At 41.2% G+C, this 15406-nt stretch overlaps 1 protein-coding gene across 1 annotated transcript in view; it reads left to right on the top strand.

The window, feature by feature from the left end:
* LOC138246827 (alpha-2-macroglobulin-like protein 1) overlaps positions 1-15406 on the top strand; it is a 262402-nt gene that overhangs the window by 93501 nt on the left and 153495 nt on the right. The window contains exons 14-16 of the mRNA XM_069201584.1: positions 5586-5731; positions 6433-6582; positions 13973-14098. Coding sequence (XP_069057685.1) covers positions 5586-5731; positions 6433-6582; positions 13973-14098 — 422 coding nt within the window. The remainder of the gene's footprint in view (positions 1-5585; positions 5732-6432; positions 6583-13972; positions 14099-15406) is intronic.

Below are 15406 nucleotides of genomic sequence, written 5' to 3' on the forward strand. Positions count from 1 at the left end.
ATAAAGGTATTGGTATACAATTTAAACATTACATACCAGGAACGTCCAGGAAGAGGAACATGAAGGAAAGATGTAGGAGGAAGAATAGGGGAAGGATGTGTGAAAGAAAACTCAACCGAACCTGAGTTCTCTAGTGAAACAGTAGGAGTATGAAATAAGTATTGGATGAGCCTCCAATTCAGTCCAAGGACTTGATTTAGAGTTTGGTGGATGAGGTTGGCCTGTCACAAAAGTGATGAATATCCCGTCCTCAATATTACGATTCCATAATATCCTATGGAAATCGTAAGATGCCGGATCACCTACTGGCGACTTAAGAGATTCAACAACAGTCATTTATAGGTTAGGTTAAACTTCCAGGACGGAAGGACAAGGTACAGATGGTGTCAGTACTGATGAATAAAAACTATTATTTTTCTTTATTGGCCTAGTGCTTACTGTGCATTGTTGCCCGTGGATAGCCAAAGAACGGCCTTCGACAATAATTGGGACCTACCAAGAGGTTTGGAGAGCTGGAGTTTTTCAGTGCTTCCATATTGGACCCAGTGTGTTACACTGGTATTGAGACTCTAAGGCCCTTAGGAAGCAGTCTCAACTTATGATGGAAAGAGTATGAGAACGAAATAGCATACTCGTAGATTTCGCTCTTGGAGCCTGATCTACCCCAGGGTGCATTGAACCTTTTCATGGGTGCTCAGTGACATGAACACTCCTCCGCAGACCTGCAATGATATTATCATACTTGAAATGATCATCCAGCTCCTTGGGGTCTCAGCCTTAGTGCCCTCTGCTAAATTCCCTTACAAAAAGGGCAGGAGCCACCCAGGTGAACTTTACCCAAACAAGACAAGTGAGTCTGGTGTAGATCATCCACTGAGAAGAAACTACAACACTGAATATACTGCTTCAAGTCTGTATTCTTTCAAAAGCCATGCAGAAAAGGAAGAAACTATAGAAAGCCACCTCACTTCAAGGAAGGAGCAACTGCTAAAATGGTAGTGAGCTTACTAAAAAAAAGTTGAGCTTCCTTAAAAGTAATTACCTGCGGAAAAGCAGGAAAAGAGGAATGGTGCAAGTCTTTGGTGACACATCAGAGGGCAGATGGACGTGGGAGGGGATGTTTCTGCAGACTCCTTGTGCAGAAAATTTTAAAATGGTATCCATTGTTTGAGAAGCCTTTGGTGCGGGCATTCAGTAGGAAAGGAGAGAGAGGAAAAGCCAGAACCCCTGCATACTAAGCAGAGAGAGAGGGAGATAAGTTTATCAAGACAGAAAAAATATTAGAAGTGCCTTGAGGTTTCTGTGTGGTAGATAAATAACAAATGTACCTAGAAATCTAGAAATCTGTAGAGAGTCTGATAGAAGTACATAGATAGAACTCGTAATGCATTCTGGGTTGATAAGAGAAGAGTATTTAGGCATTATGAGATTAGAGAGAGGGAATTTAAAGTTTTTTGAAAATTAGGGATGTGTTAAGGTGTTGAGTCACCCTAGCATTAGAGGGAAAGTGTTGAAGATGCTAAATTGGAGACAGAAAATATTGAGTATGCTCTAGCGAGTACTTGAGAATAAGAGTATAAGAGTGCAAGACATAGAGCTATAGGGATATTAGGAGATGAAGATAGGGTGTTGAAGACATCAAGTATTTGAACACTGCAGCTTTTGGAAACTAAAGCACTGACATTTCTAGTTGCCAGAGTCAATACATAGAAACGTGGCCATTTTTGTTTGTTTCGTGAAATGCAGTAACACGATCACAATTTGGTTTGGACTAGATTTATGGGCTCAATTTTAGAAATATTTAAGAGTAGTTTAAAGGTTTAGGACAGGTTTCTCATATGGTTAAGTTTAAACTATGGCTTAGAAAAGGAATGAAGAGTTGTTTGATATAAGGTTGAAATTAGATAATAATAAACTATTGTCAAGATTTAGAAAAAACAATCTATGTTTAAGAAAGCTTTAATTTGTTTAATTATTTTGCAAAACCATGCGTATCCTTCCTACTCATCCACTCTTACCATGGTTCAGCTCAGTTATACGCATTAGGGATCATTCATTAGGGGTCAGGCACAACTTAAACTGTTGGGAAAGGAAAGCCCCCTGCATGGTAACATTATGCGTAACCCTGGCCTGACTAAAGTGATTGCATGTAAAGTTGGTATCCTGATTTTGTTTTGGCCCAGCCACACACAAAATCCTGAATGTGCCCGGAAGGCCTAATTTGAGGCACCAAAAGCATATACTTTTTATTGGACTCATGACATCCATCCATGGCAACTTGGACTTGTACTGTCAGTGGTGGTGGTAGTGTACCATTCCTGAAATATAATATTAGACATCCTTTTTTACGAGGTCCCTACCAGTCTGCTTGTGTAAAATCATGCTTACATATTCTTCCGAAACCCTGTGCTGACATCCTTGTGTGTTCTTTGAGTATTGTCTATGCTGGGAATGGTGGCAGGACTCCAAGTTGTTTGTGTGTCGGTGGCGTCCATTTTTGATTCTTTCTATTTTGACGTAGCTCAGGATGGAGGCTGTAAAGCTTCCTCCCTGGACAGTGGAAGTGTATTGCCTATATTCCTGTGATAGGGGGCATTGCTCTACACACTGAAGTGAGAAAGGATGTTGGAGGCCTGTCTGCCTTTAGAAATTCTATAGTAACCTTTTTAGCAGAGATTATTGATTAGTCCTTCCGAGCACCGCCATTTGGTTGATGGCGGTGAATCATGTGAGTCAGCAGATTCCATTTCCGTTTGTTAGAAGAACAGAAGTTTCTGGGCATAGTCTATTCCTTTTGTCTTCCTCTTAAGTGGCCCATGCAGGAAGGATGATGACAGCCAGGTGTAGAGCTTCACACTTATTGTGCTCCTGGTATAGATTCTCCTGCTTGGAGGTGTCCTCATCACTAACCCTCATATAGACCGTGCCTGAGCTGCAGCATGAAAATAGAATATGAAAATGATTCCTGAACTATAGTCGGTGGATCCACATCGCCTACTTGGAAATTGTGCAGAAGTGGGAGCCACATTTTCCACCTGATTTTAATTCCAAGTTTCACTGACCAAGGCAAGAGGTACTCTGCATAGTACTTTGTGAACTGCTGTGATCCAGGGATGCTCATACATAGCATGGGCCTACCTGAGTATTAACTCAAATGTGGGAGGCCCTAAACAGAAAGGGCAGGGGGCCCCTGGTCTGGAGGAAGGGGAGATGCCCCTCATAGTCACACATTCATCAGAGGGAGCGATCTGTAATATCACCTATTGAGGCCCATTCCCTAGCCGCTTACTGTTTAGGGCCCCCACATTTGAGTTAATACTCAGGTAGGCCAAGAGTGTGCTATGTGTGAGCCTTTCACCATTAATGTAGGAGAGGCACTCTCATCACACTAGATTTAGGAGGGTTCCGAGGCCCAGACAAATGCCTCAGATCAGTAATGGCTAGATGAGTGGGCAGAAACATGTTGGCCAGTAGGATTAGAGTGACATTATGTGTCATTATACCCAATAGTGTTCTGGCTTTGTTTTTATTTTACCAACAGACACCATCATTAGAAGGTGTGAGCTACACTGGTGATCTGCTAGGTAATTTTATTCATAGAACTGGATCCCTACATTACCCAGAGAAATATCATTTCAGCACTGCCTCAGGGTTCATTTAACCACGAGGTTGAGTCTGCCCAGGTGTTATTATCCTACCTGGGTGGAGAGAGGTGGGAAAATGATGAAGCATGACACTATAATGTGTGTGAGACCACCCATTCCATAAGGAGGAACTCCTCTAATCGGTCCTCAAGACACGGTTATCACAATCAAACTTCATCTTTATCAAGATCACGGAAAAGAGTGATCCTACTACAAGTCAAACAGACCCTGCCGGTTTGTTCACTATATCCCCCCATTCCTTGTGTGTATATGGTGAAGGAACATCACCTCAATTCTGCAAGTTGTACTTGAGAGCTGTGGGCCTGCCTGAGACCTTTGGTTCTGCTTGCTGAGAGGAGAAAAGGAGTAGCCTGTCTTGCAGAAGCTGTCTGCCTGAGAAGAAGCCCAGCTGCAGATTGTGGAGAGAGGAGTGGCAGGCTGCTTTGGGATGTGCCAAAGTCAATCCGAGTGGGCCAGAGAGTCTGATAGCCTCCCTATGTGCCCAGGATAAGCCAGTGTCAACCTGTCACTGATCAGAATGCCTACTTCGATGACAACCCATAGCGGTAAAACAGAGGACCTGGGATGCACCCTGAGGACTGCAACATAGCACCATTGAACAGTGAAAGGGGTCCCCCGGCTGCGAGAGGTGGACCTGCCCAATCAGAAAGCCTTAACCTGAGCCACTGATTTTGCCTTGGGCCTGACTCAGAGAGAAGGCGAGCCACCTAAACAAGCTCCCACAACTACAACCGCATTTGATTGCCTGTGCGGTTGTTGAATGCACACCAGTGCTTGATAAACCTGAGTGCATTTCCCATCTTGTAATGCCAACACCTGAACAATTGACAATATTGACAATACCGACTAATAAGCTTCAGTGGGACTTTGTTGAGATTAATTCAAGCCACTTAAGAGGGTTGCTTAGTCAAGCATACGGACTGAATGATGCATTTCAGAATTGAGGCAAACTGCTCAAACTAAAGCTTTGGTGTGTCTGTGTGATACCCCTATACTATCAAGTAAATTACCCTATCTATAGTTGATAGTAATAATGTAGAATACTGAGTTGCGGTGTGATTAAAGTACTCCTCTTTTTCTTAAAAGCAAAACATTGGGCTGAACATTCACTGAATGACACTGTTGCTTTAGTGCTTAAGTTCTGAATCTGACCCCTCAACACTACCTCCCAAACCACCTTAGACTTCCTGCCCTCACTACTACCTGGAGAGTCAAGAGCAATAGAGGTGTACTTGGCCCAGTTTGAAGCTCCAAATTAGGATGAAACCCAGGACACCAAAGTCAAAATACCCCGAATCCCCTGGTTGTGGCCAATAGCTCCTCTTTTCTGCCTGACCCTGCAAACTGGTTCTGACATGAACCATTAAGTATACATTTATTATGGATGTGCACAAGAGCCACACTTATGATATATGGATGCTGCATATGCATAGGAGATAGGTATGTGGTTGGTGATACATTGTAAAGGGATATATTTAGAAGTGTAAAGGGATTTATTTAGAAGTGGGGTTTGTTTTCCAGTTATGTTTGGTATTAATGTGAAGGATTAAGGTCAGTGTTGGCAATAGGGTGTAAGATCAGGGTAATAGATCTGGCCATGATTAGAAGCTGGAGTTGGAGAAAGATTGTAGAGTCAAGCGAGGGCAAGGTCTGTGGTTGCAGTTAAGGTGGTTTTGCTGGTAGGATTAGAGTATTGTTAGGGTTAGGAGATGGAGATGTAGTGAAAGTATCGAGTTAAGATAAAGTTAGAGTTGAAGTTGTCCCAGGGTTAGGAACTGGTTTTGAGGTTAGATTTAAAATTAGTTAGTACTTGTGTTTTACAGAGTTAATAGAATCATCCAAAGATTGGACTGAAGTAGGCATGTTTGTATGGACGTGTCACATTTTGAACTCAACATCCATCTTATTCTTACTCTCTAGCACTTCAAGGCACTTTCTCCATCAAAGTGACATTCAATCGCTTGTTCGCCCCGTTTGTCCGACTGCTGGTCTTTGCGCTGTTTCCCAACAAAGGGATAACAGCCGACAGTGTTGTGATAGATGTGTCCCGGTGCTTCAGGAACAAGGTCAGGAGACAAGGACACTACTGCTTCCTTTTTATTTATTTCCTTTTTACTCTTTCATTCCTGTCTTCCTTTTTTCCATATTTTCCTCTTTTCCTTCTTGAACTTTATTTTTCTCCCCATTAATCCTAATTTTTCCTTGTTACTGCTGTCTTTTGTTTTTTCTTCTATTTTTTCTCTTTTTTCTTTCATTACGAGTCTTGCTTCTTTCTTCATTTTTCCTATCTTTTTCACATTCATTTCATTATGCTCACTGTTCTTCTCTCATTACAACATTTGTTTCTTTGTGGCTTAATGTCTCTTTGTAATTGTTTCCTTTGTGAAGTTTATCTCTTCCCCTTTTCTCCCCTTTTGTATTCTCTACTCCAATTCTTCGTGTTTTCTCTTTCTTTAATTTTCCTTGTGTATAGTATTCTCTCCCATCTCTTTTCATTTGTATCTTTGTATGTCTTTTTTGTTACTGTGTTTACAACTTTGAGTTCCTACATTTTATCCTTGTTCTCAGATGAACCCGCCATCACTTACTTTCTCGTTCTCTCTCTCTTGCTATGCTATTTTAGGTCTCCCCTCTTTTTTTACCCTTATCTCTACTGATGATTCCCCCTTTTCCTTCTTCTTTCCTCTTTCCTTCTACCCTATTTATCTTTTCTTTCTCTTTTCCTCCTCCTTTTTTGGTATTATATTGATGCATAGTGCCTTGACAGGTGGAGTTGGCTTTTTCGGCGCCTGAGAACCTGCCAGGCTCAGATGTGACGGTAACTCTAAGGGCAGCTCCAAACTCCCTCTGCGCACTACGAGCAGTGGATACGAGTGTTCTGCTTAGGAGGCCGGCGGCAGAACTTTCCAGCGAAACGGTGAGTGATTTTAGGTGTGCCTTGGCTTAGACCATTTTTCCAGAGACAGGGATGTCTCAAGCAAGTTTGGTTTCTGTAATTGGCCGTACTGTTTAGAAGAGATTGGCGTCCCAGAGTCACAGCCTTGCCCTGCAAGATGGCAATTCCAAATATGACCAATGTAAACAGTGGTTGGTAACTATTATCATCTGGGTACATGTTTGATAGAGTCGTCAGCCTCACTATAGTAGCTCAAACAAGCGTTTCATGAGGACTCTTCATACACATAGAGAGGCATACCTGGTACCTCTAACAAGCATGCATCGATGTACAAAACCTACCTATATAGCGCTGGAAAATCAAACAAGCATTAACAATGCCAATAGATCTGGTATTAAAAGAATATTTAATGGTAATATGAGTTTTACAAGTAGATAGCAAAGGGAATGGATGTGTATTAATATGGAAGCAAAGAACTGTAGAATAGTATTGTTTAAGGTTGAAAGGTCAAATGACAGTTTCACGGTCAAACCAGACCTAATATTCCATGTAGGTTAATGAATGCCCTTCTCCCAGCTGTGCTGCTGCCAGAGAAAACACCGTCATTTATCTAGTTATCTAAGGCTCTTTAATAGTATTACAGTGTCATGTGTGTTCCCCTGAAAGTTCAAGCTCAGATTGCTGAATAAATAAACAAAATAATCACAGTTGTGCGGAGGTCAAGCACTTTTTTTGTGGAAATACCAACTTCTGCTCAATCAAAACATGCACTCCTGGCTACCAACATGTGAGCAGAGTCAAAGCCCTTTTCTACTAATACATATATTAGAATAATTGCTTGGTGACAGTTGCGCTGTCAAGACAGACCATAAAAGACTTTAAAATCTCAGTTTGTCTCTTAGTTACTTGTGATGTGCACTTCCAGGGTGTTCTTTCTTTCTTCTGAAGTGCTGCTGGGTCTCTGGCACCAGTGTGATGTTCCTGTTGTTCTGCTTTTAAGCTACTACTGTTCCCACCCAGGACACAACTTGGGCAGATGGCTTCAACTTGTCTTTGATGTGAACTATCTATGCAGAGCAGGATGTCAGGCTATAAAAGAGCCATTTTCCTATTCCCTCGGTGAATCACAAGTAATGTGTGGTCCCTGCTACATATGTTCTGGTGTCTGCACATTGCAACAAATTCAAAAGCAATGGTTTGCAGAGTCTGGCACAGAAGGGAAGAGCAGCTGCCAGAATGCACCCACTTACCACTCAGTCCAGCACTGTGTGCTACATATTAAATATGAATGAAATTTATATGGCATGAATCTGTTTGAAAAAGTTTGATGGTTGCAATGAGATTGTCACTGAGCCTGAGTGAAATGATCGAGGAAATTTTAAAACAGGCATAGACTGCGGATTAATTTCAACCCAAAAAGTTACTCTCCAGAACTACTGCTTATGATGTCTGTCTGTGCCTGAAGGACCAGTTGTCATCTGAAAAATGTTCTGGTGACAGTGAGAAGTAACCTCTTGACCTCTTTACTTTCAATAAAGTTAATGGAATAAGAGCATCTCCTCTAGGGGATCCTCACTTTCTCTAATGTTGAGTAGAAAATATGGTGAACCATAAGAATGGCACTACTTGTGGAAAGTTTCTTACATCTAACTTTATCCTCCTCCATGGCAATCCTCATTAAACTCATAAGCGGTGAATTGTCTTGCACACATGTGGTATCCAGCAGGCCTGGGCTTATAAATGTTTGTCAAACTGTGTCTCAGTGTGTCACTTGCTCTTTGAGCACACTTCACAATTAACCTTAACACCAGCATCAGCTAGAGCAGTCCTGGATAGACTTTAAAAAAAAATGGTAAGCCATCAAATCAAGGTCTTTTGTTCCATAGGACAGACCCTCAGTCTGATTCTGTGATTGTTTTAGCAGCTCAAAAATACCATACCACAGCGCCATCTTCCATGGTTCAACCTGAAAAAGAGAATAGAAGCATATTTGTAGTTCTGTTTGTTCATGGAGCTCTGTCACTGTGTTTACAAGACACTTTTATCTTGAAACAGACACTAGGGCTGATGCCCATGTGTGTCGGGTTTCCTTAAGGAACCTTTTTTGGTAGAGCACCCTATTCCTTGTTCTCTCCTCCACTTCATTGTTTGAATGGGCTTACTGCCCTATTCACTGCTTATGTCCATTAATAAAGGTCCCCTGGTGGAGAATAAAATGCTATTTACCTGTATTCCTAGTCCTCTTCTAGAAAAATCGTCATTAAAGTAAGGAACTCTCCCCGTCATGAAAAATGATTCTTTTTGGAATCATAATGCCAAGGATCCTACCTTCTCCGTCAAGACAAGCAGATCTAACTACCACTGGTAGAGCATGATGCAATACTGGAAAACTGAGCTTCCTTAAAGGAGCTATGTCAGTGTTTCCAGTTTGTGGGTTCTGCAGCCTTTCTGTCAACATTACCCCACTTTTCTTTCCAATATCCTTTGGTTTGTGAAATATTTTTTGGTCATTGTCATCATTGCAGTGACTTTTTAAAAAGTACATTTGATTTCAATTTTGAATAGAGATAAACCAAATTTGGCCAATATAGCATTCTTTCATTCTCAAAACAGTTTTAGTTGATTTTTTTGACCAAAAATCATTTTATATATATATATATATATATATATATATATATATACTAGTGGTGGTTGCCTTTAGGTAGTTATAGTTAGGACCAAGTTTCTAGGACTGCCTCCTCCCAGGGGCTTAAAACAAATATGATGTGGGGCCACTCAGCCCCACTGTTGCCCAAGGGACAGCCACATCCCCAGAGCTATACTAAAAGAGTGAAGAGGGTCCGTTATGGACCCCACAGCCTCGGGGACCACCACCTCCCAGGACTATGTTTGTTGGATGGAGGGGGGGCTACGTGCCCCCCCCCCTAGAATCCACTGATGGCCCTGGGGACCGCCATCCCCCAGGGCCAGCTCCTACTATGTCCCCGGGTGCCCAGCCATTTTCTTTTGCTTGGTAAACAAAAGTAAACGAAATCCAGTTTCTGCAAGAGAGAGCTGTCATACAGCTTTACCTTGCAGAAAGTGGAGTTTTCATCTGTCTTACCTGCTTGCAAATATGCGTGCAGGAAAGTCAGATGAAAACACTGGCCCCTCAAGCAGGGAGCTGCTAATAAAAACAGCTCCATGTTTGTGGGAGCAATGCTGACTCCCACTGAACGTGGGGAGCCGGCTAGGACTGTGGGGACCTTGAGGCTCCCCCGTGGTCCTGTCTCTCTCGCTCTCTCTCTCTCTTTCTTCCATCCCATATTGGGATGGAAGACAATGAGAGAGAGATAGTCATTGCAATGGTCTTTCCATGAAATAATTATAACAATAAGTCACCTGTGGCATAACGGTTAAGGTCACAGACCCTCACACGGAAAGTTGAGGGTACTAGTCTAGGTGTGTCTGTGGTCATTCCCCATTTTAATTTATTTTAAACTTTAAAAGTCTAAGGTCCATACTGAAAGGTGATATCACTCTTTTTAATTGACAAATACATTTTTTTTTAATTTGTCCAGAAATATCTCATTCTAAGTATATCATTCACCAAAGCCTAAAAAACTCTCTATCTCTCTCCTTCTCACTCTCTTTCTCTATATCAATTTCTCTTTTTCAATCTCTTTCTCCCACTCACACACCAACCCAGACCCTTATGCACTCACTCACAGACCCACTCAGACACTCACTCACCCACTCACAGTACCGCTCAGACACTCTTACACCCACTCACAGCCCCACTCACACCCTCACACACTCACTCATGGACCCACTCAGACACTCACGCACCCACTCACAGACCCACTGACACTCTCACACACCCACTCAAAGACCCACTGAAATCCTCAAGCACCCACTCACAGACCAACACAGACACTGACACACCCACTAAACACTGATCCACACACTCTCATACCCAGACAGACACTCTCACAGCCACTCTCACCCCAGATACACCCTCTCACACCTATTCTCACACCCAGAGAGACAGGCCATGGCCAACTCCCGCCAGGCCAAAGGATCATGCACACCGTGAGGTTGGCAGTTAGGGGCGCTGGGCACAGGATCTGGTTGCAGCCAATCACTGCTGAGCATGGCCGAAGGCCTATCATGGCGGTGGTTGGATTAACATATTATAATGAAAATTACTTTACGTTAGAAAAACCATAGAAATGTACTGAAAAAACAAAGGTTACAGGGACGATATAGTAAGGCTCACTTTTTAACCTTACGAAACCTTAATAATTCACCTGTTATAGTTATCTCAAGCACCTATAATTTGTTCCATAAAGTAAGTGTAACTCTCACCCTCGCCATGCACAGCTAATTACTCCACAAATTACATCACTCATGACATCTTTGATAACATCACTGATAATATCAATGTGATATTTGCAGTAAATTGTTTTACGTAAAAGCTGTGCGTTGCGGGCGCGTGAGTTATAATTACCATAGGGCACGAGTTGTAATCACTTGAGATAACTATAACTATAAAAAACTATAAAAAAAAGTATCTCGTTCCCCCACCATGCATAGATTTTTCATCAAAAATGTACTGCAAATATTACATTGATATTATCAATGATGTTATCAAAGATGCTATGAATGCTGTAATTTGTGGGTTAATTAGCAGTGCATGGCGAGGGCAGGAGTTATAGTTACCTTAGTGCACGAGTTATAGTTATTTGAGGTAACTCTAACTATAACTACTGAATTTCTGTGGTTTAGTATGCTTAAAATGTGAGCCTAACTATAACGTCCCTGTAGCCTTTGGTTTTTAAGTGAATTTCTATGTTTTTTAAATTCTATTTTCTAACTATAAGGTTTGCGTAACCTTTATTTTTTCTGTGAATTTCTATGGTTTTATAACATGTAGTAATTTTAATTACTATATGCTAATCCACCCACTGCTGCACATGGCCTTCAGCTGTGCGAGGCGGTGGTTGGCCACAGGGCCTCTCATGCGACCAGGCCCTTAGGCCAATCCCCTATAAGCACCCAACCTTGCACCATGCACAGCCTTTGCCGTGCACAGTAGGGGTTGTCCGCAAGGACTGGCCTGAAGCCAGCCCCTGCGGCCAACCCCCCTAACCAACCAACCCCATGCTGTGCACACCCCTTTGGCTCTGCTCAGCCGAAGTTGGCCGCGGCCTTTCTGGATGTCAGAATAGGTGTAGGAGGGTGTATCTGGGAATGAGATTGGCTGTAAGAGTGTCTGTCTGGGTGTGAGAGTTCATACATCAGTGTTTTAGTAGGTGTGTCAGTTTGTGTGTGGGTATGTAAGTGGGTGCATGAGGGGTTCTTCAAAATCAATGAGTTCTATATCACGTCATTTGAGTTATGTTTTATGATGTTTAAAAAAAGAATCATATGTTTTGTTCACTAATGTCTTCAGAAGACAAGAATATTTTGTCAAGGATTTGAACCATGTAAAAAAAATATATAAAACCTCTGTTCATTCAACTTTTCTAAAAGTTGCAGAAAGTATATGAGACTTTGATAGTTTGGAACATTTGTTTAGTAAAGTAAAAGAATCAGAAATGGATGCAATTTCACTTTTTCTCCTGAGTAAAATCTGCCAGTGAGCCAGTAGCCACTGTACCCAAAAAAAGCTGATTATAGCTGTAAGAGCTCTAAGAGCAGGCTGCAGCTGGCCTGGAAGAGGTACTGCCTCAGTCGAACTTTAAAGGACCCCTAAGTGTCTTCAGAGCCATGGTCATCAGAAGTCCTGTGGGGTTAAAGGGAATTCAGCTGGCAGCAATGACTTGTCCATTATAGAAAGTCATCAATGGAAACACTCAAGGATGTTTCCATGTGGGATGGGCTAAGCCCACATCAGTGAGCAATAGACTTTCTAACAGCCAAGTAAATCTTTTTTTTAATTTCTAATTCCTTGATAATTGAAGAAAAAACATAATTTGATATTTTCTTAACACATTTCACATACAGGAGATAAGTGCTTATTTTTTCTCTATCAAGCTTTGTGACAATAGCATTAGGTACATTCAAAGACATTTTGAGAGATGAAGGTATCTGCTAGATGATGCATTAAAGGTGAGAGTCAATAAGGACAATATTGATACACGGGAAACATTGCTGGGAGTGAAAACAAATCAGACATGACCATCCTTTGGCTGGGTGACAATTTTTGCCACAATTTATCATCTTCTCCCTCAGCACTGGATAGTTCATAGACTGAATTGTTTTCTGTCATCATGAAACTACTTTTGCACCCCATTTATGCTGTGTTGAAAAAGGAGTTCAGTGATCTCTTTGAGTCTTCTTCTGAATATGTTCATATTGTTTGTGTTGTCCTGCTGTTCTGTCTCAGTGTTAAAAAACGTAAATCGGGTAAAGGTGTCATGCAATGAAACATCAAAAAACTCAAATTCAAAATACAATTATATCTGATATATTTTCAAGTTAAGAACAGATTTATACTGCCAGAGCACATTATAGAAATTAGGTAGCACAATTGAATGAAAAATCTTTATGTTATGTGTCATTAGGTTTTGAACAGTATTAGAGCACCTAATACAACAAATCTAATCATAACTGAATGAAAAAACTTGAATTTTATGCTTAGAGTAGTTGTGTGACTCCTACAATATAGTGAAGTAAAAAAAATCTAATTGAGTACAAAAATGGTATGGTTCTATGTTACTCTTAGAAGTGTTAAATGCCTTTCACATGTCATCGCAGGAAAATTATCTAATGAAATAAAATGAAAAATCTTTATGTAATGCACCATTGACGTAAAAACCTTTCATACCCATCCACATAAATCACAGAAAACTCAGAGAATTACCTGAAAAACAGTACTAGTTTATGGTGTCAAAGTAAAAGCTCAAAAAAGTGAAATTCCCTTCAGTTAGTGTTAAGATTCAGTAGGTATTTCAACCAGAGAAGGAATTACTTTCTGGTCTGGTCCTTCACTCAAAGAAATTGGTCTGTATCAAATCTCTATCAATGCGATTCACCCTGTATACTCAATCGGTAGCTTGTTCATTGGGATCTGGGTTCAGAGCACATTGCCAATTCTAGGATTTGAAATAAACTTTTGTGGACTGTTTGGGTTAGTTTTCCATAAATTTCTACGACACCCCTCTGATCAATTTCAGCCTGCACTTTACCACTGAATATTCTACCCCTTCAACCTCAGGCATTCTGCCTCCAAGATTTCAGGTAGAATCTCTTCAAGACTCTGCTCCTGTGTGAAGTGCCACTGTCTGCAGCTGGAGCCAATGTGCCTATGATTTCTTTTTCATGTCCTACAATAGTTAAATGACACTAACCTAAATAAGTTTCTGGTGCTCTTTGTTTTTCATGACCCCTTCTGGTAATTCAGTTCATATCCTTCCTGTCTCCACAGATCTATGATGCTTTCTTTCCAATGGATCGATGTGGGTATCCATATGAAGTCTCAGAGGGGGATTCAGACCGATGTCCACATTATAAGTATTCTCTTCCATCTGTGGATGTTCACAGTCTGTTTGAGGTAGGTCTTTCACCACTTTTCAATGACCTGTTACCATCCTATGAGCTAAAGTGATAAATTGAAGGCAAACAAAGTAGGGTCATCATCATCTGTGCAGCAAGTGCTCTATAGAAAAACATTATTTTGGCTTGATGTTTAAACAAACAAAAGAAATTCAGTAGATGAGCATATGGGTGTACATTTGATGGAGAGATTGATCGGTGAGTCTAGATTGGTGGATATGGTTCTATAAAGCTGGAGATGAAGTGAGTTTGACATTTGGATGGATCAGTTGAAGCCTGAATGAGTAAATGATTAGATGGGGAGTTTGGAAGATTTTTTACATCAATTATTTTTTTGTTCTATAAAATGGTAGGTGACCTGTTAAGGGAGTGACTGGCTGATCATATGGAATTTAAGATACATTCAGTAAGAGCCCTCTGGGATGTGTAAGATACCAAGATCAAGCAAAATGTGAATCTCTTATTGTAAATCTAAATGCCTGATCCCTAAGTCTATGGTGTGCCGTTGAAGCAATATAAACCAACACAGAGTCGTCAAATGGTTGTCCACTCTGAAAAAGGATGCTAGCCTTTCTATGCAAACATCAGACTACTGGAAAGATCCCCGGTTCTTGGAGTGATGCCACAGCTCTACCACAAGGTCACCAACTGTCAGCATTTGATGTTGAGTCCTTGGAACATAGCCAACATTCTGTAGCGATCTCACAGTATGGTGTAAATTTCATCAAGTGTTGCCTGAATGAGTCAGATCTTAAGTCTCTGGAGCAAAGTCAGGATTCTGCAGTGATGTCACAGTTTGATGTTGAGTCCCAGGAAAGATATCAGGTTTCTGGAATTAGGTCATAGTGTAGTGTTATGCTTATCAAGTGATGCCATAGTATGAAAGTGAGGTCTCTGAACTGATGTTTCCAGACTAATGTTACAGAATGATATCTGATTCCTGGTCTGATATCACAGCCTGATGTGAGTTTTCTTGTTAAAAATTAGGTTAGGATTTAACAATAATTTGACAGATTCATGCAGTGATGTATAAGTCTTAGAGTGATGTCACAGTTAGACATCAGTTTCTGCTGTGTTGTTACACTTAAGCTTCAGGTCCCTGAGTGATGTCACAGTGTGTCATGTGTTTCTTTTGTGTTGTTGCAATCTAGCTTCAGATTTCTAGAGTGATGTCACCATCTTCTTGGTAGGGTCCTGCTATGATGACTGTTAGAAATGGGGTTTCTGGTTGGCTAGGATATGCACCTCAGCCAGGCAGAACCTACCCACTCTAGTCAGGGCTTGGGAGTTACACGTCCAAGATAAC

This window comes from Pleurodeles waltl, chromosome 7, assembly GCF_031143425.1.
Source record: "Pleurodeles waltl isolate 20211129_DDA chromosome 7, aPleWal1.hap1.20221129, whole genome shotgun sequence".
NCBI lineage: Eukaryota > Metazoa > Chordata > Amphibia > Caudata > Salamandridae > Pleurodeles > Pleurodeles waltl.